Source organism: Felis catus, chromosome B2 (assembly GCF_018350175.1).
Source record: "Felis catus isolate Fca126 chromosome B2, F.catus_Fca126_mat1.0, whole genome shotgun sequence".
Lineage (NCBI taxonomy): Eukaryota > Metazoa > Chordata > Mammalia > Carnivora > Felidae > Felis > Felis catus.
The window spans coordinates 113459957-113485161 of NC_058372.1; the positions used below are offsets into that span (position 1 = coordinate 113459957).

Sequence of the window (25205 nt, forward strand, 5' to 3'; positions counted from 1 at the left end):
TATTCCAAATCATGTGCTAGTGGCAGTTGTTCTTAGTGTAAAAACAGGGGTCATAGAAAAATTATGTTAGCAATGTAGTTTTTGCCCCAAGTTTTGATTTTTATTTCCACTTAATATTTCCTAGCAAAGTCCATTTGTTTTGGAATATGGTATCCTATTTCAAAGCTCAGGTCATGATCTCATGGTTCATGAGTTTGAGCCCTGCATCAGGCTCCATGCTGACAGAGTGGGGCCTGCTTCGGATTCTCTCTCTCTGCCCCTCCCCTGCTCACAACTTCTCTCTCAAAATAAATTAACTTAAAAAATATTCAAAAATGTTAATTCAGAGGAATACATTATGTAGTTTCAGACTTCATATGTGTGCATTAGTACAATATATGAAAAGCAAAATCAAATTATTTTCCAAGATTCTGTTGAATATCAGAAAGTATTATCAATTATTTTTTAAAGTTTTTCTAATGTAAATAGTTTTCTTAGGGAAATATTTAAATGAAATTTATTCTGTAAACATTTTCAACTATATAAAATCAATTAGCTAAAATATGAAATATCTCATCATTTCTTTTTTAAAGTAAGTTTATTGTAGAAAATTGGACATTTAAAATAATAAAAAATATTATCTATATTCCCATTATGTAAAACTAAGTTCATTTTTGGTATATTTCTTCCCAATGTAGTGTGTGTGTGTGTGTGTGTGTGTGTGTGTGTGTGTGTGTGTGTGTGTGTGTACATGTTTTCAATATTCTTGGAGTCATATTATTTTTAACTTGGTATACAGGTATTTTTCTCCCACTTGCCATTAAAATCACTTTCTTGGGGGTACCTGGGTGGCTCAGTCGGTTAAGCGTCTGACTTCGACTCAGGTCATGGTCTCACAGCTCGTGAGTTCAAGCCCCACGTTGGGCTCTGTGCTGACAGCTCAGAGCCCGGAGCCTGCTTTGGATTCTGTGTCTCCCTCCCTCTCTGCCCCTCCCCCACTCGGGCTCTGTCCTCTCTCTCTCTCTCTCTCTCTCTCTCTCTCTCTCTCAAAAATAAATGAACATTAAAAAAATAAAATAAAATCACCTTCTTTTAGGCTTAAATCTTTCATAAATGTCATTTCTAATATGGCCACAGCTGGATGGATGTGCCCAAACGTATACACATCAAACATGTTTTAAAAAATATTTTTAAAATCTCTGTGCATAAAATGGATTTTATATTTAGGATAATTTTCTTAGGGTAGATTCTGAAAAAAAAATGCATCCCTATTTAAAAATGACCTTAGCAGACATCAACAGTTGTCATCATCAAAAAAAGGTAAAAATTCTCAAAATTTTTAATTGTTTTTCATATATACCAATGCCTTAGAGTAGCATGGTGGGGGATCTCTAAATAATTTTCTTCGAACAAATTTTATTATTGTAAACATCAAAGTAAACAGCAGTGTCAAAGAGGTCTGTGGTTTTCAAATGAAGGCAAAGTTTACATTAGAAGGACTGGTTGGGATAAAGAAGGTGATGTATCTATCCTTCTGGCGTCAATGCTACTCCTGTCCAGATCTTGGTCTTTCTATCTAGATTCCCTTTTACTTTCCCTGAATTTGGACTTAGGGCTGTCATCACTCAAGACATTTTCAGTTTTGGGGGAAGATTCTAGCTGTATGGGCTAGAGTTCTAATTAATTGAAACCTATCTAATTAATTGAGCCCTATGTTTCATTACAGGGATAAATACATAAATTATTACCCTTATACTCTACTTCAATATTCTTTTTTTTTTTTTCAACGTTTATTTATTTTTGGGACAGAGAGAGACAGAGCAAGAACGGGGGAGGGGCAGAGAGAGAGGGAGACACAGAATTGGAAGCAGACTCCAGGCTCTGAGCCATCAGCCCAGAGCCCGACGTGGGGCTCGAACTCACGGACCGCGAGATCGTGACCTGGCTGAAGTTGGACGCTTAACCGACTGCGCCACCCAGGCGCCCCTCTACTTCAATATTCTTAAAATGTGTAAACATTTAATAACAAAGTGTTTTCGTTGTAGAAAGTATGAAAAATGCAGATAAATTGAAAGTCCTTTTTGAATCCTGTTTCTTGGCTTCCACTCACCTACCAAAGTATCACAGAAAATTACTTGTTAGTTTGCCCTAACTGCACTGTCCAAAATGGTAGCTACTAGTGACATGTGGCTAGTAAATGTAAATGTAAATTATATTTAAATAAAATTAATATTGTTAATCATAGTAGCCGTATTTCAAATGCTCAATAGCCACATATTGCTATTGTGTTGGACAGAGCAGATATAGACCATATCTGTCACTGAAGAAAGTTCTGTTGAACAGTTCTGTAGAATCAAGTCCAGGAAGAGATCATGTAGTAGGCAGAATAATGCCACCCCGAAAGATATCTATGTCCTAATCTCCAGAATCTGAAAATGTTACCTTACTTGGCAAAAGAGACTTTACAGATGTGATCATAGTTAAGGATCTTGAGATGAGAAGATTATCCAGGATTATCTGGGTAGACCAATTGTGATAACAAGGGTTCTTAGAAGGAGTCAGGCAGATTAGAGTCTGAAAAAGATGTGCTTATCAAAACAGAAGGTAGAGTGATGTGCTTTAATGGTGGAGGAAGGGGCCTTGGGCAGAACAGAAATGGCCTCTACAAGTTAGAAAAGGCAAGGAAACAGACCCTCCCCTAGAGCCTCCTGAAAGAAGAAAGCACTCTGACACTGATTTTAGGACTTCTGACCTGCAGTACTGAAAGATGGAAAGTTGTATTTTTTGAAGCATTAAATTTGTGGTAATTTGTTACAGTAATGCTAGGAAACTAATACATATGACAATAGATATTTCCATTCCTCTCTTTATGAATACTAACTGTCTCCAATTATTTCTATCATAAATAAAGCTACTATAACATTTTTTTCTACACAGAAGCAAATATTAGATAGTGGAAAGTGCTGTTGACAAAAATAAACCACAGACAGTGTTAGTATATTTAGATCAGCAGTGTTATGTTGGTAAACGTTTAACAACTTCCTTTCCAGAAAAACAAAAACTAAAAAAAAAAAACCCAAAACCCTGATTTGTGCATTTGCCAATTCCCACGGTGTAAATACTTTTGGCTACCAACATCATGTCATTGAACAAAGTTCTGGGAGGATAAGTCAGCTTTTGCACACTGTTGGATTTGTGTCTGTGCATATGTGTATGGGTGTGTCTAGATTTTTATGTGTTTACATGTGGGGGGGTTCTATTTTTTTTTTATTTGAGCGCACACACGTGTGTGAGAGAGAAAGCGCAAGAGCGTGCACACACAGGGGAGAGGGACAGAGGGAGAGAGAGAGACAATCTTAAGTAGGCTGTATGCTTAGTTTGGAACCCAACGTGAAGCCTGATCCCAAGACCCTGGGATCATGCCCTGAGCCAAAATCAAGAGTTGGATGCTCAACAGACGGAGACACCCAGGCAACCCTGGAGTTTCTATTTTAAATAGGAGGTGTCTCTGATACTTGTCAGAGCAGACTCTTGAAGGAAGTGATGGAGACACTTCTGCAGATAAATGAGGAAAAAGTATCCTTGGCAGAGGGAATAGTAAATGCGAATACTTGATGGAGGAGTGTTTGGTATATTTGATGGATTTCAGGTGTGCCTGAAGGCTATCAAGAATGCGAATACAGTTAGAGAAGCTTGAGTTGCTTAATTGTGGTAAGTAAAGTCAGAGTTAGTTGTGCATTTGTAAGTGTATTTATACTTGAAAGGCAGGTAAGACCTCATAAGTCATTGTAGAAACTTTTATTTTGATGGAAATGGAAGGGGTTTGAAAAGAGTAACATAATCTGAGTTAAATCTGGCTCTTCTGTTAAGGAAAACAGCAGCCTGAGACACAGTCAGGAGGGTGTTGCAATAATCCAAGTGATAGATCATGGTGACTTGGCCAAAAGTTATCAGATATTGCAAATAGAGCTGATGAAATTTGATGAAAGATTGAATGTGGGGTGAGAGAAAGAGAGGAGCTAAGGATGATTCCAAGATTTTGGCTTTAGTAATTGGAAAAATGAAAGTGTCATCAGCTGTGATAGGTAAGTTAGTGTGAGGATATTTGGAATATACGGGCATATCAAGAGCTAATTTTGGGTATGTTAAATTAAGATTACTAAAATTCCAGTCTGGTGGAGAATTGGATATACATGTCTGGGAAAGAGAATTAGCTGGAGATGTAAATTTGGTATTTAAAGTAAAAATACTGGATAAGATCACATAGGGAGAGTGTAGATAGAGAAATTTAAGGACTGAGCCCTGTGCTTCAGTATTTTGAGATAAAGTACACAAGGAGAAACCAGAAATGGAGAATGAAGGGCCATGAGGTAGGAGGAAAACCAAAAGAGAATAGCATCAAATTAAAGAAAATGTTTCCTGGAAGAAAGAATCATAAAACCCAGCAAATACTCCTTGTTTGTCAAATAAACTGAAGTTTCAGAATTTTACCATTGAATTTAAAGTGTTATTAATTATGTTGACCAAAACAAATTTGCTACAGAGATGGGTATAAAACTTCAACTTGCAGTGGCTTCAAGAGAGAATGGAGGAAAGGGAACTGGAGACATCAAATGTAGCCAATGCTTTCTAGTTTTTCTGTGAAAGGACAGTAGCTAAAAATAGGATCTAAAAAGGGATATTAAAAGGCTAGAGATATTACAGAATGTGTGTGTACAGATGGAAAAAAAATCAACAAAGAAGGAAAATTCATGAAGTAGAAGAAGGGAGAATTGCCAGAGAATGTCCTTAAGAAAGGGAGAGGACAGGGATCTAGGGCCTAAGTGGAGTGGTCATAGATAGTTCATCAGTGGGAGAAAGTGGAGATTGATGGATAGATATGGTGGTGGGATTATGTGGAAAGTCTCTATGGGATGGTTCTGTTTTGTGAGTGAAGCAATGTTATCAACTGAGGGTGAGGATGGGATAGGAGTGAAGGGAGGTTTGAGGAAAAGAATGGGTGAATGAAAAGACTTCAGAAAGAGCAAAAGACTCCCGGAAATACTTAAAACCCACTTGAATGGTCATTAATTTAAATTAAGACCCAACACAGACCTGTCTTGTGTATTTTAATTAAGCCAATATCAATTCACAGATGCAAGCACAGAATAGATTGAGATTGTAATTTAAGCAGGGATGGAGGTTTGTCAGGTGAGTATAAAGGGAAAAAGAATGGCTACAGAGCTAAGGCAAAGTTTAAGGGAATATTATAATAATGCACAACGGACTGTAGGAGGGAGGATAAGGAGAAGAGTAGGGTTTGGGGTCTGGTAGGAATAGAAAGAAAGAGGACTACTATCCCAGTGTCGTCTAAGAATTGTTGGAGTTGGGATACTGGCAGGAATGAGTTGAAAAGATAGATGAGGTTGAAGAGTGAGACAACTGAATTGTGAATATGGAAAGGTATAGTATTTGGTGATGACATGGCCTAATGTATGACTGTAGGTGTGACTGGATGATAGGGTGAAAGATAGCATCATCGGCAGAGAGAAGACCTTGGAAATGGGAGGCCAGATAGTGGAACGATCAACTGTGTGGATACGGAAATCACAATAATTACTACAGGTATAGTATTAGAGGTAATTACAATGAAAATCACAGTGTTCTCAGTGTGGTCCTCAGACTAGCAGTGCCAACATGGCCTGATTAGTTAGAAATGCAAATTCTTAAGTCCCATCCAGATCTATTGAATCAGAACCCCTGAGAGTGGTGCTTCACTGATGCACAATAAAGTTTAGGGACTAGTGTCCCGTAGCACAGAAGATAAAAAAGTTAATTGGGAGAAATAGCAAGGATTTCAATGAGGTAGCACTTAAACTACACCTGAATTTATTGCAAGGTTAAGTGCAGGGGCCTTAAAATGAAAAGGAGCAGCATTTGTAAAGAAAAGCTAGAGTCATAAAAGACCTCAAGTAAGATCAAATGAAATTATGTAAATGTGTAAATTGTTAGGCATTAATATCAGAAAATCATGTCTTGTTAGGAAAGCATTGTTTCTTCAGGAATCCTGATAAAACATCACAAACATTTATTCATCTACTTCTCAGTCCGCTGGTATTAGGTTCAGTAAGTGTAACTGCCTTGGCATACAATCATTTTCCATAATTTCTCAACACTTCTGTGAAACACAGGAGAAATAGTTCTAAAGCGCTGATATTACACAAAAATCGAAGTACGGAAGCCTGGCCCTTTAATGACATCCCTGGGCCCCCACCGAGGAGTGTGTTTTCTACCCTGGCGCCTCCGGGGGCGGGGCTTGCGCCAAGCCTACGTCACTACCGAGCGCCGGGCGCACTCTTTTGGCGGCGGATTCAAACGTTCGGGCTTGGGTATAGGGCCTGAAGGAGTGTCCCAGCGGCTGGGTGCTTCCTGCTGTCCGTTCGGGTGTGAATTTCAGTGCGGTGCCAGGAGGATCTTGGTAGCGGAGGCGGCTAGTGCCTGAGGGAGAGAATGGCGCCCTCGACCACAGTCTCCCAGAGAAAGAAGATAAAACGGAAGGCTCCCCGGGGCTTTCTTAAGCGCGTCTTCAAGCGACAGAAGCCTCACCTTCGTCTAGAGACAAGTGGCGACTTACTGGTGAGATTCTGTCCCTTTTTTGGGTGGGAGTGGGGCAAGGAAAGGTAAAGTAAATAAACCCCAGGTTTTATTTCGCCACCCCAGCTCTTTCAGGCCTCCGTTTAAGGCGTTTTCAGCAATGACTAGGGCAGGTTTGCTCCGGTTTGGCTGGTCAGTTCGTATGACGCTTAGTTGTCCCGGGGCCCGCTGAAGTATAAATATCCGGACCTTTTTTACGGGAGGCTATTAGCCACATCATCTTACGGAAACTAACGTTAATTTCTGCTTTTGGCTTTTACATATCACTTTTCCAGAGCACAGTCTGGTACTGCGCTTAAGTGTACTTAAGAAAGGTATGAAAGATACAGTTAAAAAAAAATCTGGAATTCAGGCTGGGTTATATTTATCTCTTGTAAAGGGTATTACTGACATGGCTTTTAAATGTGTACCTCCTTCCTTGCTTTTCTCCCTTGCCTCCATTTTTACTTAGTTAACCAAACATATTTCCCTATTTCCTCTACTTTAGCTTACTTATTAAAGAACACTGATCTAAGTTTACTTGTAAGCAGTGTGCTTTCAACTGTGACTTTATTTTCCTAGACAAACAGAGCACCTGTTAGTTGAGTTTTCAAGGCAAACCAGTAAAACTTGTTTATCTTACTCATAATCCTGCAGCATAATGCTCACCATAACCAAAACCACTGTGTAATATTTCTATCTTGAAATAAATTGAGAGTTTTTATGTTGTATGCCTGGAGCATATTGTTTTCTAGCAGAATAAACACTCTTTCCCTAGGTTTAAACCAAAAGAGGCACTTCCTCCCTTTTGTCACGAGCTTTTTGAGTAAAGGAGCCATTGTAAGTGGGCACCTAATTTCCAGGAAGTCAAGGTAAAGAATTGTGGGTAGCCAGGATATATGGCTTGGAGAATGTCTTCAGAATGTGTCATCTATCTGTTCTTAAGCTACCTTGGGTGTTTTCAACTCTTCTCTGTAGCCTTCCCAAATTCACTAACTGCCTTCCCATCTGTTGCCTGCAAGTGCAGCGTTTCTGTATTTGCTAGAGTACTATAGAATTGTCTTCACTTTTCCATTATTTGGTTTCTGAAGCCAAAATAGCTTTTTTTTTTTTTTCTTCTGGGAAAAGTAGCCCTTCTGATATCTCCTGCCCTTCTTTTTTATCCCTTTTGAGACCCTGTAAGAAAAGACAATACAGTTGACCCTTGAATGACCCCTTCCACCCCCCCAAAGTTGAAAATCCATGTATAACTTTGACTCTGCAAGAACTTAACTACTAATAGTCTCTTGTTGACCAGAGCCTTACTGGTAACATAAAACAGTTGATTAACACATTTTTTGTATATGTATTACATACTGTATGCTTACAATAAAGTAAGATAGAGAAAAGAAAATGTTAAGAAAGTCATAAGAGAAAATGCATTTACACTACTGTATTAAAAAAAAAATATGTTTTTCAAGAGTCATCTTATGTATACAATTTTGAATGCCCCTCTCCCCCAATGGTAAAATAGCATAATGAGCTGGATTAAATAAAGTGATCTGCAGAACATTTTAAGGAATTTATTCTGGAGTTTTCATTGGTGCTGGGTTTCTAATTGGAGGGGGAAGAAATGTACCTGCTCCAGAATATCTATGAGATTACAAACTGGAGCAGATTATTTGGCAGAAATTTCTCAAGTAGTCAGAGTCCTCCCATATCCCTTCCTGAGCTGCCTGCCTCAAAGTGATCCATGGACAGGTGGGCTCTATTGTGGATTGGGATCCAGGTGCTGTAGGAGACAAGGGAAATGTCAAGCAGTTGCAGTGGTAGAGGAAAGGAGGCTTCTGTTGGCATCTATTCCTAGGTTGTATGCTTGTCTTTGGCTTGTGTTGGTTCTCCTTCACTGTCTTGTATATGCCATCCATCACCTTGGTTTCTTTGCTTATGGTTTTCTGCTTGCTTTTGACACTTTGTAATCTTATCCAGCAAGTGTCCCCCGTCATCCATAAACTTTTCTACAATTATGGTGGTCAGTTTTGATCTGTTTTTTCTGAACTTTGATAGCAGTGATTACAGTTTAGCTATTGAGACTCTGGCACTGTTCTCTAAGTTTCATATGTCAGTTTTGACTCCCAGTGTGGTATGCATCTTCTTGAGAATAAGGAACCATACATATCCTTTTTGTCTCCCATTATCTTTAAAAGAAAACTAATCCACTTTTTTTTAAAGAATTTATTTTTAAATAATCTCTACATTCAACGTGGAGCTCAAATTTACAACCCCAAGATCAAGAGTTACACACTCCACCAACTGAGCACAGCCAGGAGCCTCAAAACCAATCTACTTTGTATATAGGTTTGTCTTTTGTATATAGTATTGTTGTCTTTTGTAAGGTTGTCTTTTGTATATAGTATTTCTTCTACCTGAAGATGTCCTCACTCTACTTGGTAAACTCCCAGTTTCAAAATCTAGTTCAAATGCCAGCCACTTCCTGAGTCCTCCTTAATCTTAGGACCAACTTTATCTTTCTGTATCATCTATGGACAAATGTTTCTCTTTAATTTCGTATAGGTTTGGTTCTCTCATTGGATGGGGACTTTGAAGTGGGAACTTTTTGTATTCCTACTCTTTGGTATAATACTTTGAGTATTATGAGTATACAACTAGTGTTGGGAATGCATGGTAATTAATGTGGGTTGATTATTATTTATAACATTTTACTCATAAAGTCTTTGTGTTATTTCATAGTGCTTCTGCACTGGCTTTTTGTTGTTTTAATTTATGACTTGATTGGATATCCCCATGTCCAGTACTGGTGAGTACATCTATTAATCTGAATAAATTGTTCAGCTTTCTCATGGATTAGTTGTTTTTCAGATTTCTCACTAGTAATGCTGTGCAAATATCTGGATGCTTATGGTTTGTGTAAAATTGAAAAGTTCTATGATGAAGGGAGGAGGAAATCAGGCTGGCCCAGTCTTTTGGCCAATTGACACTGTAAAGGAATGGATATTTCTTTGTAAATTATCTTTCGCTTTATCTTTCAAGCAAACTGACTTTTTTTCCCAAGTAAATTTTTGATAGAATGGTCATTTTGAAGTTTGAGTGCCTTGTGGGATACCTTAAAATTTGTTTTTGTTAGGACCATTTTAATTTAAACCTTAGTGCATTTGAGTGGCACCACTCAGTTAACTGTTTTATGACAGAGGATTAGGTTGCTTAAAAAAAAAATTCTGTGACATTAAAAAAAGTAATATTAATTTGTCTCAGTACCTGTGGCTCATGTTTATAAGGCAGGTCTTTCCACATAGGTTAATAGGGTGAACTAAATCTCAAAGCAGTTTGGGAATTTTTGTTTTTTGCCTTTTCATTTTTTCAAAAGTGAAGTATAGTTGATGCACAACATAGTGATTCAACAAGTGTGTATGCTCTGCTCACCACAGATGTAGCTACCATCTGTCACCATACAATGCTGTTACAATACATTGACTATATTTCTTGAGCTGTACCTTTTATTCCCATGACTTGTTCATTCCAGTGACTTATTCCAGTGACTTATTCATTCCAGTGACTTATTCATTCCATAACTGGAATCCTGTATCTCCTATACTTCTTCACCCATTTTCCAATCCCCCCATTCCCCTTCTCTCTGACACCCATCAGTTCTCCAAAACAGAGCGTGGTTCATTGCAGATTGACTAAAAAAATTTTTTTGCCTAATTTGTGGAGAGATGGACAGATCTAATTGTTGACTACCTTGTGTGTGTGTGTGTGTGTGTGTGTGTGTGTGTGTGTGTGTGTGTGTGTAAATGGCTAAAGATCACTGAGGATACAATGTTGGGGAAATTAGACATAGTTCTTCCCCTTATATAGTACATTGAGGAAGACAGGTGAGAAATTGCTGCATAATGTATGTAGTGTGTACAGTTGTGAGAAGTTCAGGGTGCATAACCTTACAAATTGGGGGTAGTTGGACTTTTCAGAGAAGTCTACAAACTAGTAGGATGCCGGTAGGCAAGGTTGTATTTGAATACCAAAAGAAGTTCAAAAGACTTACTATAGAACTGTGAGCTGAGAATGTCGAGAGATGAAACTGGAAAACCTCGTCAAATGGGGTTAGTATTAAGGAATTTATCCTGGGCATATCTGGAAGCTATTATATCTTTAGAAGTAGGAAATCTAGATTAACAGGAAATTGTGCCGTATTATGGAATGTTTTTGCTGCAGAAGGAAATGGGCTATCATTAGAAGTTTAAAAAAGAACTGAATGACAGGGCATTACGTAAAGAATCAGAATTGGGTGCTTTACCCTAGAGTTCTTGTGAGAATTAAGACAGCACATCAAAAAAAAGTACCAAAGGACTATCTCTTTCCATAGGTTCTTTATCTCATTAAATTTAAATTCCCAATCTCCTCTATTTTTTCCAAATATCACTAACACATTCTTAAATGTCTAAAACCAGCTACTAAAGATTTCTGTATAATATTTAAATTTAAAACACCACATTATCTAGTTATTTAATGTTTAGTGAACTGTGGAGGAGTGGTTGTGTGCAGTAAACAAGATAGTAAATATTAGATGAGTATTGTTCTACTGCAAAGATCATATAATATTATATAAATGACCAATATATTAAAGATATTATCTAGCTGTACCTAAATGATTAATATTTATCTGCTTATGTTATCTATTTTAATGTCTTAAAAAGAGCCTTAAAGATTAGTAGTAGTAGATATGATTATTTTGATATGTTGGATGACAAGTAACTTGACCTTTATATATATACTTTTCAGTAAACTTTTAATATTTCAATTATTAACCTTTTAAAAAAATGTTTACTTGTTTTTGAGAGAGAGAGGTAGAGAACAAGTAGGGGAGGGGCAGAGAGAGAGAGGGAGACAGAATCCCAAGCAGGTTCCATGCTGTCAGTGCAGAGCTGGATGTGGGGCTTGAACTCAAGAACCATGAGATCATGAACTAAGCTGAAATAAGAGTTGGACTCTTAACCAATTGAGCTACCCAGGTGCCTCTAACATGTTTTTGAATAGATATTTCAAATTAAATATCTGATTAAAATATCTTAGGCCCTTGGATTATAGCATGAGAGATGATTAGCTTTAAATATAATTGTTGATACCTTTTGATTTTAAATTTTTGGGAAATTCCATTATCAATTCAAATTTATTTGGAACTGGAAGGAAGAATATTTGCTACTTAATAGAGTCCTACATAAACTTTGTAATTATGCTTTACAATAAATGGTATCATCTCTGGCCTTTGGTCAGCCTTATATAGCCTTGTTTCATGTATTGCAATGACTAAGTCTCTTTTGTGTTGAATTTAAGTTGGACTTATATTAAATTGAATTTTGTGTTAGTGAATTAACTTATACTAGTAAATATTACAACATTAAATTTTGGAATCTTATTTATTTATTTTTTTTTAATTTTTTTTTTTCAACGTTTTTTATTTATTTTTGGGACAGAGAGAGACAGAGCATGAATGGGGGAGGGGCAGAGAGAGAGGGAGACACAGAATCGGAAGCAGGCTCCAGGCTCCGAGCCATCAGCCCAGAGCCCGATGCGGGGCTCGAACTCACAGACCGTGAGATCGTGACCTGGCTGAAGTCGGACGCTTAACCGACTGCGCCACCCAGGCACCCCTGGAATCTTATTTTTAAAAACCATTATTTCAGAGTATCAGTGTTTGAGTTTAAAAGCCCTTTTGAATTTTCTCTTTCAAGGTGCACCTGAATTGTTTACTGTTTGTTCAGCGTTTAGCAGAAGAGTCCAGGATGAGTGCTTTTGAGAATAAGTGTGGAGTCATTAAAAAGGAGCATGTACAGGCTGCAGCAAAGGTAAAATCTGACTTGCTTTACTTGAGCAAGAATTAACTTAAAAAATATCCTCTAGTGTATCCCTTCTGTCTGATTTGGATTCCTTATTCAGCTTTGTTGACTGAGTTGATGCTTGACTTTTTTTTTTTTTTTTTTTTCGATTATGCTGGCATCCTGGTATAGTTAACAACAGAGTTGGCATGAACCAGGCCCAGAATGCCAACCGGTTATGTCACCACTTCTCCTAGTGGTGTGACACTTGCCTAGGTACATGGCAGCCTAGGCAGCTGCCTACCGCAGAGGGATGTTTGGCTTTTTATGTTAATGGGTTTTAATTATGGAGTTAGATTTTCTTTTTCTATATGTTTATATTGTGGATTTCTGATGGAAAGATTCGTGGCCACTGCTTTATCATTACTTAGGGGAAGATAAATGTTTGGCTGCTAATCTGTATGATTTAATAGTAGGCCGTATATAGTTGACAGGGTTTATCACCTCAAAATTTATGAGAACTTCATGATCACTTAAAATTTTCCTAATTATTTGTTTTTCTAACTTTGGCATTCAAATGACTTATGAATCAAATCACTAATATAAACAGAGAGGATTGTGTCTTACTGGCATTTCTATACAATGTAAGAGTATGATGCCTAGGGTAGTTTTTTCCCAAATATATCCCAAGATCACTATTTTCATTTGATGTTAGTAGATGCCCCATCATAAAATGCTTTGGGGGTCAGATAAATTTAGATGACATACTATATCTCTTTGAATAGTCACAATATTTTATATAAAGGTTGTTTCTGTAATACTACGCAAGAAATTGACAACCATGATTGACTGGGGGATGATGTGGGAGAAAGACTTATTTTTGACAGTCTACCTCTTGGTAGACTTGTTTAATGTTTTTTTAATTTTGAAATTATTATAGACTCACAGATGCAAAAATAATAGAGTTCCCATGTACCTTTTATCCAGTTTCCCACAGTGTTATCATCTTTATGTAACTGTATTTATGTAAAGTTATAAGAGCTTATGAGATGCAGCAGTAAAGAAACTTGTTGAACTCTATTTAACTTAGTATTTTAAAGATTTGAGTGTATAATATACTCAGCATTTTGTAAATTTGAGTATGTTGTACTTTCTTTTGTGGTACTAACGTGTAGAACCAGAGAAGTTACTGGCCTGGGATATAGACCTACTTGGTGGCGTCTGTGGAAGCTTAGAAATGTACATGCCCTGATACTTTTTTATGGGCTTTCAATTATCTTATATTCCAATAAGTTTCTAGACTATTAAAGTGAATATAAGTCTTTTTCTACAGGTGAAAAGCAAAGCTTAAGGGCTTGAAGAGTGTATGTGCACATTTAAAATTTATAGTTTGTTTTTATTAACTATAGGTGTACTTACCTATAAGTAGGTATATTCTTTAAAAAAATTTTTGGATATATTTTGGTCTAATGCTTCCTGTCTTTTACAGCTAGAGATCTAATTTTATTTTCTCATGGGCTATATATTTTGAAAATTGTCTATCTAATGAGCTTTTTAGCATAAGATGACTAGTCTTGGTCTCTAAATTGATATGATTCCAGCTCAAATGTAAGAAATTTGGTGTTACAGTGGATTTGCATTGTTTTATAGTTGTTAAATGCTTGATTTATAATAGGATTTTCGACTTTTGGAACATTCTTTAACTCCCTGGATTACTAAATTGTCTACAAACCTCATCAAGTTGGGAGCCATTAATCTGGGTACTTTTGGCTTACGTTTGAAGAAATTGACATTCAGAAGTGACTATAAAACCAAATTTTGAGAATTGCATGTTTCACATTTTTTGAGAGAAGTAGACTATTTTAGGGAAGTCTAGGACCATTATAAGGCAAAAAATTCCCTAATCACCTTCTAAATTGTATTTTACAAATTCAGAATCTTGCATATTATACACATAGGATGATTTAACATTTTGTTGAGGAATTCTGTTTTATTTGCCTTGTGTATAATATGAATCTTCATTTTTTCCCCCTCACAGGTAATTCTAAAGAAGAGCAGAGGTTAGAAGTCAAAGAACCATTTTTGAAAATTATATGATGTATTATTTTAGGTGGTAACAGATCTTGAAAGCACTTTTTATATATCAGCTAAATTGTATATTAAAATATTGGCTAGTTGTGGACTGTGTGTATTTGTATATTTTTTACTGATATTGGAATATCTCTAACACCTAGGACTGTATAACTTTTTTTTTTTTTTTTTGAGGAATCATTTCATTCACTTTAAGTGGCCTCATTTTACTTCCACTTTATTGGTATTGCAAATGTTTTACATAACAAAAATAATATTTTACTATATAAAGTAGTTTGAAGAGATGTGATTTTAGAATTAAATTTATATGGATTTAGATTTTGTTACAATTAACTATGGAATCAATTTCATTTCTAAAGACAATGTGCAGTGAATCTGAGTACATTTTAACACTAATTTTTAACTTTTTAATGCCTTCATATAAGCAATGCAATTTTTACTTTACACTATTAATGACATTTCTCAACTGAAAATATCAGTGAGGTGTTTTCAAAACCTGTCTCTCTTCCTGAGCCAAAAAAATAACAGAGCAAACTTATTTTCTTTAAGTAGATTTAATAGATAGGTGTTTTATTTCCTCGAAGGAATCTGTTAGAAGTTCTTGTGTATCACCTGATAGTTATTTTTAACTTTTTATTTTGGAATAATTATGGATTGCAATATGAAGTTGCAAAGATAGTACAGAGAGGTCCCCATGTACTCTACATCCAGGTTTTTGCCAATGGTTATATCTTAAATATTGAAGTATGACAATCAAAACCAGGAATTTGATACTAGCATAGTGTGGGTGTGATTCTGTACCATTTTATCATATGTAGATTTGTGTAACTGCTGCTGCAGTCAAGATACAGAACTGTTTCATTACCAGAAAGTTCTCCTTCATGCTATCCTTTTTTTTTTCTTCATTTAAAAGTTTTTTTTAATGTTTAACTTTTTGAGAGACAGAGACAGAGTGCAAGCAGGGGAGGGCCAGAGAGAGAGGGAGACACAGAATCCAAAGCAGGCTCTAGGCTCTAAGCCATCAGCACAGAGCTTGACGCGGGGCTTGAACTCACAAAAGTGAGATCATGACCTGAGCCGCAGTCACAGATGCTCAACCGACTGAACCACCCAGGCACCCCCATGATGTCCTTTTATACTTACGCCTAGCCTTCTATGGACACTCCTCCCCTCCAGTCCCTAAGCCCTGACAGTCACCAATCTCTTCTCTGTTTCTATAATTTTGTCATTTTGATGGAATCATACAGGCTATGACTTTTGGGTATTTATTTATTTTTTTCACTCAGCATAACTTCCTTGAGATCCATTCAAGTTGCTGCATATATCAGTTCATTTTTGTTACTTAGTCGTATTCTATGGTATTTATGTACCACAGTTTGTGCAGCTATTCACCCATTGTAGGGCATTTTGATTATTTCCAGGTTTTGGCTATTACAAGTAAAGCTGCTATGAACCAATGTGTACAAGTTTTTATACAGATAGAAGTTTTCATTTCTTTGGGATAAATGCCCAGGAGTGTGATTGTTAGGTTGAATGGTACGTTTGTTTATTTTTTAAAAAAGAAATGGCCAAACTATTTTCCAGAATGGCTGTACCATTTTATATTCTCATCAGTTTATGAGAGGTCCAGTTTCTTCACATTCTCATAAATATTTGTATTGTTATTTTTTATTTTAAGTTGTTTTGATGAGAGTGTGTCTCATGGTTTTTTCCATTTCCCTAATGGCTAATGATATTGCACATATTTTCATATGTTTCTTTCTCATCCATTTTTTTTCTTTGGTAAAATGTTTCTTCATTTCTTTTGGCTACTTTCTACTTGGATTTTTTTTCAACGTTGAATTCTGAGAGAACTTTTTGTAGGTATGGGTCATTTGTCAGAAATGTGGTTTGCAATATTTTCTGTTGCTTTTTACCCTCTTAACAGGGTCTTTTATAGATCAACAGCTTTTTTTTTTTTTTTTTTTTTTTAATGTTTATCCATTTATTTTGAGAGTTTGAACCGGGGAGGGGCAGAGAGAGAAGGAGAGAGAGAATCCCAAGCAGGCTCTTTGTGGAATAAACCTAGCAGAGCCCAATGCTGGGCTTATTCTCACAGACCTGTGAGATCATGACCTGAGCTGAAATCAAGAGTCAAATTCTTAACTGACTGAGCCACCCAGGTGCCCTAACAGTTTTTGATTTTGATGAATTCCAACTTAATTGGGTTCCCCTCACCCTCTCACCCTCTGCCTTTTCATGGTATTGGTGTAATGTTGAAGGAGTCTTTCCCAAGACCTTGGTCCTAAAGATTTTATCCTATATTAATTTTTTTATTACAAGTTTTATAGTTTATGTTTTAATTTCTGATGTATTTTGAGTTAATTTTTGTATGAGGTGTGAGGTTTAGGGCAAGATTTAATTTTTTGTCTGTAGATATTATTTCAGCACCATTATTTTGAAAATACTGTATTTCGTCCATTCTTTTGCAGTTTTGTCACAGATCTGTTGGCCATACTTGTGTGGGCTGGTCCTGAGTTCTCTATTCCATTAATTTGTCTCAGTTGTTCCACCAATAACACATAGTCTTTATTACTGTGGCCATATAATCAGTCTTGAAATCATCTGGAGTGATTGCTCTCACATGATTTTTGGTCAGAATTGTTTTGGCTCATGCTCACTTTGGCAGCACACATACTAAAATTGGAACGATACAGAGAAGATTAGCATGGCCACTGCACAGGGGTGACATGCAGATTCGTGAAGCTGTCCGTGTTTTTAAATGGCTATCTGAAATAAAGACTTGAATGCTTGTTGAAAACTGGCAAAAAAAAAAAAAAAATTTTTTTTTTGGCTCTTCTGTTCCTTTGCCTTTCCATATAAATTTTAGAATGATTTCGTTTGTATCTACAAAAAAAAAAAAAAAAAAAAATCTTGCCAGAATTTTGATAGGAATTGGATTAAACCTGTGAATCAGTCTGGGGAAGACTTGGCATCTTAACTATGTTAAATGTTCCAACCCATTGATATGGTATGGAAAGTCTCTATGTTTATTTACATCTTTGATTTCTTCATCATTGTCTTGTAGATTTCACTTTTTTTATCATTTTCTTTGTGTTTAGAGAACTTCCTTTTGTCATTCTTTTAGGGTAGGTCTCTGGTGACAAATTTTCTTTGAATGTCTTTTTTTTCAATTTTTTAAAATATTTTATTTTTGGGAGAGAGAGAGAGAGAGAGAGAGAGAATGAGTGGAAAGGGGCGGAGAGAGAGGGAGACGCAGAATCTGAAGCAGGCTCCCGGCTCCAGGCTCTGAGCTGCCAGCACAGAACCCAACACAGGGCTGGAACTCACAAACCAGGAGATCATGACTTGAGCCAAAGTCAGACTCTTAACTGACTGAGCCACCCAGGCACCCCCCTGTTCGAATGTCTTAGGATGTGATTTTCCCATCATTCTTGAAGCATATTTTCACTGGATAGAGAATTCTGGTTTGACTGTTCTTTTGTACTTGAAAAATACTGTATCATTTCCTTTTGGCTTATATACTCTTTGATGAAAGAAATCTGTAATTAATGCTTTGTATCTTTGGCTACTTTTAAGAGTTTTCTTGTCATATTTTAGAAGTTTGATACCATGTGCTTTGGCATGGATGCCTTTGCATATATCCTATCTGGAGGTTACTCTGGGAATGTTTTTCTGCCAAATTTGGGAAATTTTCAGCCATTATGTTTTTGAATACTTTTTAGCCCCATCTTATTTTGTGGGTGTCTAATGACACAAATGTAAGATTTTTTTTTAAGTTCCATAAATTCCTGAGGCCTTTTCTTGGGAAGGGGGGAATGTCTGTTTCTCTGTTCAGATTGGGTAATTTCTATGTTCTGTCTTCAAATTCACTGCTTATTTCTTCTGTTTCCCCATTCTACTGTTGACTCATTGAGGGTTTTTTTTGGTTATTAAACTTTATAGTTCTCAAAGTTTCACTTGTTTCTTCTTTATCTTATATATCTTTCCTGAGACTTCATATTTTTTTTTCATTTAAGTATGTTTGTAATTATTCAAGAATTTTTATGATGGCTGCTTTGAAATTCTTGTTTGATAATTCTAACATCTGTGCCATCTTGGTGTTGACATTTGTTTTCTATCATTCAGTTTGTGATCTGCTGATTCTTGGTATTCTGTGTGTTTTTTTAATTGAAACTTGGACATTTGGGGTATTATGTTACAAGACTGGATCTTATTCAAAACAGGACTTTTTTGGCACCCTTCTGGTGGATAAAACCTGATACTGCCTTGTTACTGCTGGTGGAAGTAAAAGTCCAGGTTCTTCACTTAGCCACTGTTGATAGCCCATGATGGTGAAGGAAGGAGCTGTCTGTTGTTACTGCTGGGTAGAGGTGGGAGTTTAGGCTCCCCACTGGGTCTTTGCTGATACCATCCTGATTGGGAGGGGGAGAGGTATTTTATTATTGCTATTCACTTGTATTCCTCTGGTGGGACGGTAGCCGTGTTACCCTTGAGCAGTGATGAAAAGTTCCAACTTTACTAGTCTCTGACCACCCAATGGGGAAGGGATAGAGTTTTTTTTTTTTCCTACAGCATGAGAATGAAATACCAGACTTCTGGTCTTCGCTGACTGTGAGGGTGTGCTTCCATGATGAGTGGTAAGGGTCCTGCCTCTCCAGTAGGTTTCTGATACCTCACCAACAAGGAGAGGATGGGGTTCCTTGTTAGTGCTAGTCGTAGATGAAATTTTGGGCTCAAGATGAACTGAAATTACTAGCTTCTCACTTGGTCTTCTCTGACATCACCCTGGTAGCAGGGTTTGGAATGCTACGTTATATTCTGGCAAGAGTAGAAGTCTAGGCTGTCTACTTGACTGTTGCTGAAGGGAGTGAGAAGTGGAGGCTACAGTTTTTATCTGTTGTATTTGGCTGGAATAGATTGGTTATTGTCTTCAATTTTTGTCTTGCTTGGATACCCCTTTTCTTGTCTTTTGGTTAGAGAGAGTAGCTTTTTAGAGGGCTTTTCAGTTTTCCCTCTTTTGTTTGTGCTTATTGGTGTTTTCTGAGTAGCCAGCTTCTCTAATATCCAGTCTAGGGTAGAAATGGGAAAAAGAAAACCCAGTGTACTCATCACTGTATTATTATTATTATTTTTTTTTGTCCCAAGTTTCTAGCTAGTCTGGTGTTTTCTTTATATTTTTCAGAGTCTCCTTATATATGGATGAGGTGTGTACAGCCATCCTAGTGGCCTAATCTTCTGTGTAATTTATTTAATTTCTTTAGAGAAAAATCCCTTCCACACTTTTTCTCCCCCTGGGATAAACTTCGGGGAATGGACTGTCCCACATACAGATCACCAGTTAAATCATTTTGTTATTGCCCTTAAGTCTCTTCCTCCATTGTACATGGCTGTCTGCACTCAGGAGAGGCCCAAGTTCTGCCTCAGCAGGTCAGCTGCTTCTGCTGCAGCATCTTTTATTGTTACCTGTAACTTCTTAGGCTCTGCCTCAGCACTCTTTGCATCTAGAAGTTTCCTGAACTTTTGAATGGCTGTATCTTATCTCTTCAATTTTGGTTTATACCTTTTTATATTTTCTTATTTTAATGGAGTCTAAGGAGGGAAAGATTGTGTGTGTGTGTGGTCGGTCTTGAACAGAAAGCCTTGTGAATTCTTAGTTCAACATAAATAAAATTTAATAAGTTAATACTTCTAAAGCATTAATGTGCCAAGGTTTCAACATATTATTTGCAATATAAATACGCATTTTTAACATAAAACTATGTTAAATATGAGGATAAATTATAGATCAATATTAAGATTTTTCATAAGAATGTATAAAATTGAAAAAACATACAACTAGAATAATTCATGCTGAAGAGTTCTGTAAATGTATGTAATATCAAAATCTCATTTGTCACTTGTCTTTAAGAGCTAGATTAGGGAACATTGGATCCAGGACAACTAGAACTAATGTATTTGGAGTTAATATTTAAGATTTTTTAAAAATGAGGTTTTCCCTTGTGCTTGCTTTGGCAGCACCTGTATTAAAATTGGAATAATACAGAGAAGATTAGCATGGCCCTACTCAAGGGTGACATGCAAATTCATGAAGCATTCATATTTAAAAAAAATGAGATTTTCTCATCTTTTCTGTTTCTTATATGATGACAGATGAGCATAATATTGCAGTTAGGCCCACTACCACTTCCTGAGAAGACTTTCAAATAGTCTGGACTTATTCTTACAGTGTCTATATTAGGTTTCTATATACAAATTTTCTACCTCACCCCAACTTTTAAGTCATGAAAACTTCTAGGAGAGTGGGCTAAGATTAAACTTCTCCAATTGAAGGGCAAAATAGGATTCTAATCGAGTATTTGGAGAGGCCTGGAGGTTTTTGCTCCATCGTTACAGACCATGATATTGCTAACCTGCAGGAAAATACAAGACCAAAAGAGGTATGTGCTTGTGTGCTGTGCACACAACCTGGGGAGTAGGATGGGATGAAGGGAATTGGTAGAGGTAAGAGTGAGTAGAGGCGCGTGAGTGTAATGTGGGTTTGGCACCTCTTCTGGGAGGTTTTTTGTTATAGGTAGAAATTTTACTATCTTGGTAACAATTATAACTCCCAACATTTCATGAGAGTTAGAGACTGAAGTAAGCCAGAAGCAAGACATAATGAAGATAGAAGAGTGGGAGAAATTCATTGGTTTGTCTTCTGTGTCTTATATGCCACCCATCCCTCACACCTGAATAAGAAAAGATGAAGATAATCTAGAATATAAGAACTCCCTGAAAAACTTTCTTTAATATTTTCTTTAGTGTCTTAGTAATAAATTCCTTGTTTTTGTCTGTGAAAAAAATTTCAACTTTAAATTTGAAAGATATTTTCATTAGATATAGAATTCTAGATTAGCTGTTATAGCACTTTAAAAATTATTTGATATTTTCAGGCTTCCATCATTTTGTTTTGTTTTGAGAAATTCAGAAGACTTAATATGTCTTTCTTTCTTTCTGTTAGCAAAGGGTTTCCTTTCTGGTTTTCAGCAATGTTACTGTGATTACTTTCCCTAGGTTTGTTTTCTTTGTTCATTTGCTTTCCTTTTTATCTTGCTTGATGTTTCTGAAAATACGTGGTGTCTTTCATCAGTTTTGGAAGATTCTTAGTCATTATCTTTTCTGATATTGGTTCTGTCCATTTTCTTTTTCCTCTTCTGGGATTCCAATTATGTCTTATTAGACTTCTGACTATGCCACTTGTCTCTCTTAGACTCCTGTGTTTTTTACATTATTTTTTTTTCTCTGTCCTTTAGTTTGGATATTTCTGTTCACTTGTCCCAGGTTTACTAATTTTGTCTTCTCTATTTCATCTGCTCACACACACATCAGATGAGGTCTATATTACAGACCTTTTTTCTCTCTTAAATGCATTTGGTTCATCTATTGAAACTTTTAATATTTTTTATCCATTCTTTCCTCTGTTGTCTTGGACATATTAATTATATATATATACACTATATAGTATATATATAGAAGTTTATTTTACTCAGAGAGGGAGAGAGAGAGGCAGTGGGGGAAGAGCAGAGAGGACAGGATCCCAAGCAGACTCCTCACTGACAGCAGTGAGCCTGATGAGGGACTTGAACTCACAAACTGTGAGATCATGACCTGAGCCAGAGTCAGATGCTTCACTGACTGAGCTGAGCCATCCAGGCTCCCCGACATATTAATTGTATTTTAAGGTAATTGTCAGTGAATTCCAATATTTGGGTTATCTGAATTTTTTTCCTCTTTTTTTCTTTGTTTTTTCTCTTGGGTTTTGTTCACGTAGTTTTGTCTTTTGGCATGCCTAATAAATTTGGCCCAAATGCTGGATATTTAGTTTGAAAAAATAAGTTATTCTCCACAGAAGGGTCATTCTCTCCTGCACCGTGCAGACAGAGTGATGGCTGATCACCTTAATCTAATCAGTGACTATGCTAATCCATGGCTGTGTTGTTGTTCAGAAGAGATTCGGTCACCTCTTGTTTGCCCGTGGCCTTCCAGGTATTTTTACTGGGAACTTGATATGTTTTTTAGTAGCTCCTCTTCCTGCATGTACTGAATGCTAAGACTTTGACATGTCAGAATGCCAAAAACTCTGCTTTACTTTTCAGAGTCTTTTCCACATAGGCACCAGAATTCTATAAATGCTCTGAAGGAAAAACTGACCTTCTGATTAAAGGTTCTAGGTCTCCATCAAAAGCTCTGCTATTGCAGCCTGGAGTCTTAGCCTGCTTTCTTTGTTAGAGTTGGCAGATGGCTATAGGGTAAAATTGGCTGCAAATACTAGCTCACTTTTCTTAATGTTCTCCCTTCTGCAGTCTTAGTCCTTCTATTTCTTCTGAGCAGATCTTATTTGTCTTCATATAAATGGCTTTTGTATTTTATCTAGTGGTTTTTTGTTCTCAGAAGGAACACTGGTTGGCCATAAACTTAAGTGAGTGTGACCACCTGTCCCAGTTTGCCAAGCTGTTCCAGTTCAGCACTGTAGATCGCCAATCCCAGGAAACTCTTCATCCACAGGCACACTGACACAGTTGGTCATTGTAATTATAAGCCATCCAGAAATGGTAGTTAGTAAATTCAAATTAATATGAAACTAATGTAGGAAGATATTTTTAACAAAACTCATGTGAGAAAGACTACTTTTCATACTGAGGTTGTATGTTAAATTACTTAGCTCATAATTGTTAAGCCAATATTTTCATGAGTAAGAGTGCTTAAGGAAATGCAAATATCTATTGTTTAGAAATTTTAAAAGACTGTCTAATCATTATTGTGTTAATTGTTCTAAGAAAGTTGGCAAAATCATCGGTTTGTCTTTGAAATCGTTTTAAGTGTTTGTACAAATTCTGACTTTCATTTATCTCTTTTTAAAATGCATTTTTTTGGCTCTAAGATGTTTTTGATCAGATACTTTTGTGTCTAAGTAAAAATTCATGCTGGCTGGTCTATCCTGTGTGAAGGCAGTGAACTCAGTGCTCTGTGGCTTCATAGCTAATATGCACCATAGAAAAGTGAGGCAGAGGAACACGGCTCTTGGATGACAAAGCTTTACTCATTAAGCTCAAGAAATTCTTTCATTTGTAGATACTGTATCTTGTTTATATTTTATCATATTTAAAGTTTGAAACAAAAAAAATAAAATTTGTCCAGTAAAAAGTGCTACAAGAGCAGATGTTTTTATTAATGGAGATATAATTTTTAAAAGGCTAGATTCAATATTTTGTATGTGATTTGGGAAATACTTGCCTTGTGATAGTGTCATGCTGTCTTAAATTGTATTTCAGTTTATATTTTTAATTGTCATTTTATATTCATTTCTGATTTTGCCAAGTAGAATATAAGGTCTTCTAGGGCAAGAGCTTCTCATTATTTGATTCCTCAAAGCCGATGTACAGATTTTTATTTAATTTCCAAGAGTACTGGGTTTTCAATGAGCAGTTACTTATGGCCAGATAATGCATCTTTATATATATCATGACCTTACCGAACTCCAAAAATAATCCAAAAGAAAGAACATTGCCACATGTTTTAAGAAATCTAGATGATCATCTGGATTCTGCCATTAACTACACTTAAGCAAAGTAGTTTCAGTTTCTCTCTCTGTAAAATTAAGGATTTGAAGACAATAGTTTCTGACATTCCTTCTAACTCTTCAAAAATAAAAATAAAAAAAATAGACTGGTTTCTGAGAGAGCTAATATGGAGAATGTTCTATTTGGACGTATCAGAGCCTTAACCTGTGTTGTCTGAAGTCCATGAACTGCTGTGATTATAGCATTTCTGAGCTCCCTAATATCTTTTATTTTGTTACCATAAAAGACCATAAAAGTTATTGATAACTTTTCTTAGATCTGTTGCATTTAGTTGTTTTTTCTTATGTTCTCTTCATTTCTATTTTTTCCCCTGATTTTCTTTAGTATTGTGCTGAAAACAAGCTTTTCAGAGTTAAGATTCACACTCTTCTTCATTTATCTAAAGCTACACATAATAAGGAGAGGAAAACTGTTAGAAGATAGATGTTGTTTCAAAGGTATATCTTGGTGAAATTGGGATAGTTTTGGCCTGCATACTTAAATTTTATTTTAAAAATCCTTCTAGTTAACATAGAAATGTATTTTAGGGGCGCCTAGGAGGCTCAGTTGGTTGAGGACGGACTTCGGCTCAGGTCATGATCTCACGGTTTGTAGTTCGAGCCCCGCGTCGGGCTCTGTGCTGACAGCTCAGAGCCTGGAGCCTGGTTCGAGTTCTGTGTCTCCCTCTCTCTCTGCCCCTCCCCAGCTAATGCTCTGTCTCTTTCTGTCTCAGAAACAAATAAACATAAAAAAAAAAAAATTTTTTTAAAGAAATGTATTTTAAAAGAAAAATGGCTTATGTCTGTTAAGTCTCAACTTGAGGATTCTTTGTGGGTGCATAGGCACTGAGATCTCTTTCTTTAATGAACAGCAGCACTGCCTAAAGACAGTATACGGCCAAATGGAGAGTATCTGGTATTTGATTGTTGAGTTCATATCAACTAGACCAGCCAGGGAAGTGATTATGTTCACGGTGGAGGGATTTCGTCAGCTGACCACCATTATATAATGGGGTGGAATAACCAGAGACCATAAACTGGTGGTTCAGGTACTGTATTTGGCTTGCACAGAAGTTTTGTTTGACACACATAGTTTTGTTTTTTTTTAATTG

At 36.5% G+C, this 25205-nt stretch overlaps 1 protein-coding gene and 2 non-coding genes across 3 annotated transcripts; all 3 read left to right on the forward strand.

Moving 5' to 3' along the window:
- Positions 1–6299: 6299 nt before the first annotated feature.
- Positions 6300–14583, forward strand: CENPW (centromere protein W). Its single transcript, XM_003986533.5, has 3 exons — positions 6300–6594; positions 12318–12431; positions 14440–14583. Exons 1-3 carry the CDS (start codon positions 6469–6471, stop codon positions 14464–14466), a joined length of 267 nt encoding a protein of 88 aa, XP_003986582.1. The 5' UTR covers positions 6300–6468; the 3' UTR covers positions 14467–14583.
- A 2561-nt stretch (positions 14584–17144) lies between these two features.
- Positions 17145–17251, forward strand: LOC111560625. Its single transcript, XR_002742628.1, has one exon. It is a non-coding gene; the product is annotated as a U6 spliceosomal RNA (small nuclear RNA).
- A 3243-nt stretch (positions 17252–20494) lies between these two features.
- LOC111560633 lies at positions 20495–20600 on the forward strand. Its single transcript, XR_002742636.2, has one exon. It is a non-coding gene; the product is annotated as a U6 spliceosomal RNA (small nuclear RNA).
- The last annotated feature ends 4605 nt before the right edge of the window (positions 20601–25205 follow it).